Source organism: Monoraphidium neglectum (genome assembly GCF_000611645.1).
Source record: "Monoraphidium neglectum strain SAG 48.87 unplaced genomic scaffold scaffold04268, whole genome shotgun sequence".
NCBI lineage: Eukaryota > Viridiplantae > Chlorophyta > Chlorophyceae > Sphaeropleales > Selenastraceae > Monoraphidium > Monoraphidium neglectum.
Window position 1 is genome coordinate 1 of NW_014009361.1, and position 3,432 is coordinate 3,432.

General features: G+C 63.4%; 1 protein-coding gene across 1 annotated transcript in view; it reads left to right on the forward strand.

Annotated features, from left to right (window-relative positions):
- Window positions 1-676: 676 nt before the first annotated feature.
- The window catches only part of MNEG_14121 (Kinesin-like protein KIF15), a gene marked incomplete at both ends in the record, with an annotated part of 4,809 nt that continues 2,053 nt past the window's right edge, over window positions 677-3,432 (forward strand). The window contains 9 exons of the mRNA XM_014037407.1: window positions 677-686; window positions 864-901; window positions 1,108-1,176; window positions 1,361-1,473; window positions 1,810-1,896; window positions 2,111-2,224; window positions 2,609-2,705; window positions 2,946-3,039; window positions 3,210-3,412. Of these exons, the coding sequence (XP_013892861.1) occupies window positions 677-686; window positions 864-901; window positions 1,108-1,176; window positions 1,361-1,473; window positions 1,810-1,896; window positions 2,111-2,224; window positions 2,609-2,705; window positions 2,946-3,039; window positions 3,210-3,412 (825 nt within the window). The remainder of the gene's footprint in view (window positions 687-863; window positions 902-1,107; window positions 1,177-1,360; window positions 1,474-1,809; window positions 1,897-2,110; window positions 2,225-2,608; window positions 2,706-2,945; window positions 3,040-3,209; window positions 3,413-3,432) is intronic.

The following is a 3,432-nucleotide window of genomic DNA, read 5'->3' on the forward strand; positions in this document are numbered from 1 at the left end:
GGCACCTTCCAGGTCAACGGGGAGCTCACCAAGGTGGTGTTCAGCCGCCTCAACCTCATAGACCTCGCGGGTAGGCGGGGTTGTTGTTGATCAATGGGACAGGCCCACACCCGGGGTGACAGCGGTTGCAAATGCTACAAATTGATCCAGCCTGGGTGACTGAACCAGCGGCATCGGCTCACGTGGGTCAGAGGGATGACGTTGCTGCAAGCCTCACGACACCATGATACACGCGCGTGTGCTGCGCATCCACAGGCAGCGAGCGCATCCGCAGTGGTGCGCATGGCGGCAGTGGCGCCCAGGGGGAGCATTTCAAGGAGGCCTGCCACATCAACAAGAGCCTCACCACGCTGGGCAGGTGCGGCACCCAGCATGCTGTGCCGCAGCTCTGCCCGACTAGGGTTCAGGATTTTTCTCTTTCCGCTGGCGCATGTTTTTTGCGGCTTCCCTTGATTGTAATGCACGTGCGATGCGCAGCCTTGCATGATCAGACATACCCACCTGGGATGAGACACCGGTACTCGCACGCACCCATACCGTCTGCACCCCTTCCATGCATTCAGGGTGATCAACGAGCTGGTGCGCAGCCAGCAGTCTGAGAGGAAGAAGGGCGTCCCGCACGTCCACGGTGGGCCCACAGACCAGGGAGGGTGAATTATGAAAGCCTCGGGCCCTCATGTATCTAGGTGACTGTTGTTGCGCTGGCGCTGGGGAAACCTGTATGTGGCTCAAGCCCAAACCCTCGCTCCATGCTCGCCTACCCCGCCAGCATGCCTGTTGTCACATTGTCCCCTCTTTGTGACCTCCCTTCCTCCCTCCCCGACCCTCTACGCGAACCCACCCCATCCTTTCTGATTGCACAGTGCCCTACCGGGACAGCCGGCTCACCTTCCTGCTCCAGGTACGGGGCGCCACAGAACACACCCCCTTGTGCTTCGCGACGCCGTCGCTCGCTGCCCATGTTCATCTGGCCTGCGTTTAGGGGGTCCACCGATGCCATTTATGCTGTCGCTCACGATGGCAAGCGTCTGCCTCCATGAGGGATCTCTTGCGCAGACTTTGTTGGCCGATCAACGCAACCCGCCTCATCCCTGACCCCACCCCCAGGACTCCCTGGGCGGCAACGCCAAGACCATGATCGTCGCCAACGTGTCCCCCAGCAGCGTGTGCGCGCAGGTGCGGCCCCGCCGTGGGCAGCTGGTGCGGGAACGCCATGCATGCGCCCGCAACCCACCTTTCTCGCTGGGCTGGAGTGCTCGATTGTGCGAAACAACAGGCAGCTCATTGTCGACCGAGGTCACCTTCCCACAGTTCCAATGTTCACATACGCATTTCATCATCATTGCCTTCATAACCCCAGGAGACGCTGTCGACGCTCTACTTTGCGCGCCGCGCCAAGCACATACGCAACCGCGCCTTTGTCAACGTGGACGTCCGCGGCGACGCGGCGCTGCTGCAGCGGGAGATCCAGAGGTGCGGCGGCGAGGGGAGAGGGAAAGGGGCGGCATGGAGACGAACTCGCTTGCGCGCAGCACCACAGCAAACGCTTCCCTCCTTCAGCTGTGCTTTGTTATAAAACGTCTTTTGAGGGGGCCTAGATAGCACACATCGTGTTTCTGGCAGCCTTGAATACAAATCTGTGTGTGGCTGTTGCCACTGCTTCGCTCAAACTCAGGACCTCATCAGCTCTGTCCCTCGCCCTCAGCCACCACTACAACACGCCAACACTCCAACCTAACAACAGCTACCCCCCCACCTCATCTACACACACACACACACCCACACACACATACACCAACACTTACACAGGCTGAACACCGAGCTGGACAACCTGCGCAAGGGCGCAACAGAGGCGGTGGTGCAGGAGGCCAAGAAGCTGCGGCAGCAGCTCGCCAGGTGCGCCGGCGCACCTGGTTGCTGGGGCGCAACGGGGAACTTGCTTCTGCACGCAGGAAAGCGGCCCTTCACGCACGCCAGATGTTTGCACTGCCAGAGACTGCATAACAGCCACACAAGGATGCCCCAAACTTCACACTATCTACACTTTATAAGTAAGCACGTCGCCGCAACGCGACCGCCGGCCCGCCCGCCCCCTCGCCCTCGCCCCCAGCGAGGCCGCCGCGCGTGAGGAGCTTGAGTCGCGCCTGGAGGTGGCGTCCAACGACAACGCGCAGCTGCGGCGCGAGCGCAAGCGCCTGGACGAGAAGCTGGCGCACGTTCACGGGTGTGTGTGAGTGTGGGGAGGGGCTCTCCTGTGTATGTGTGGGTTTTTGTGGGTGCTAGGTGGGTGGGTGGGTGTGCCTGTGTCCGTGGCTGGAAGGGCGTAGCTGGCGGTGGTTGAACCTGCTTGACTGAGCAGGGGCAGGAACAGGCAGCGCCTGCTGCAGCAGGGGTTGTGCACGCCCCTGCGTCATCGTGAGTGTGCAACAACCCGGGCGTTGTGCCTGTTCTGATCTGACAGCAGCAGTGGGGGCTAGTCAGGCCGTTATCACACCCCAATTCCATCGCGCGTGTCTGTGGAGCCTCCTCCTGCGAGCCTCAAGAGCGGCCTGGAGGTAAGCGCTTCACGCCCAACAACCGCGCCTACACCCGCCCCTTCAAATCACAGCATGGCGGGGGAGCTGTCCGGGCTGATGATGCGGCTGTCCATGCGCGTGGCGCGCTACGAGGCTGCAGAGGACGAGGCGCGCGCGGCGCGGATTCGGGTGCGTCAAGGCGTGAGAGAGCACATACATACATACATACATACATACACACGCACGCACGCACACACTGCCCTGCTGCACGGGACTCCGCTGCGTCGTCGTACTCGTAGTGTGGGTTCCGCCATCACAACATTGCTTGGACCGACAAAGTCGCGGTTCGTAGCAGTTTGCATTCCCTGCACCGTCCCATCAGCAAGACCACACCGCGCCGCGTCGTCCCCGGGCTCTGGCGCCCTGCAGGCCGCCGAGGCGGAGCTCAGTTTGGAGGCAGCGCAGGCGGCCAATCTGCAGAGCCGTGCCCAAGAGGAAATCGCAGGGGCCGCAGCGCTGTCAGGTGGGGGCTTGGCGTCTCAGGGGCGCCTTCAGGGGGCGGGACAGGGTGCGGCTGCAGCGGCCTGCAGGCTGCGCTTTGGACTGCAGGCGTCAAAAAGGCGGATGGATGAAGGAAGCATGTGCCTGCAAGACTAAGCATCCCTAGCTGGCGGTGCTTCAAATCCCCTGCAGACCAAATGGCGGCCGCCAAGGCGGAGCTCGCCGCGGCGTTCACCCGCGCCCGCGGCAGCGAAGACGCCGCCGCGGCGGCCGAGGCTGCGGCAGCAGCGCTGCGCGAGCAGATCTCCGCGGCGCGCGAGGCGGCGCGGGGCGCAGAGGAGCGCGCGAGGCGGGCGGAGGCGCGGGCAGAGGAGGCCGAGGAGGCCCTGGCGCAGGTGAGGGGGCGGGGCAGGGC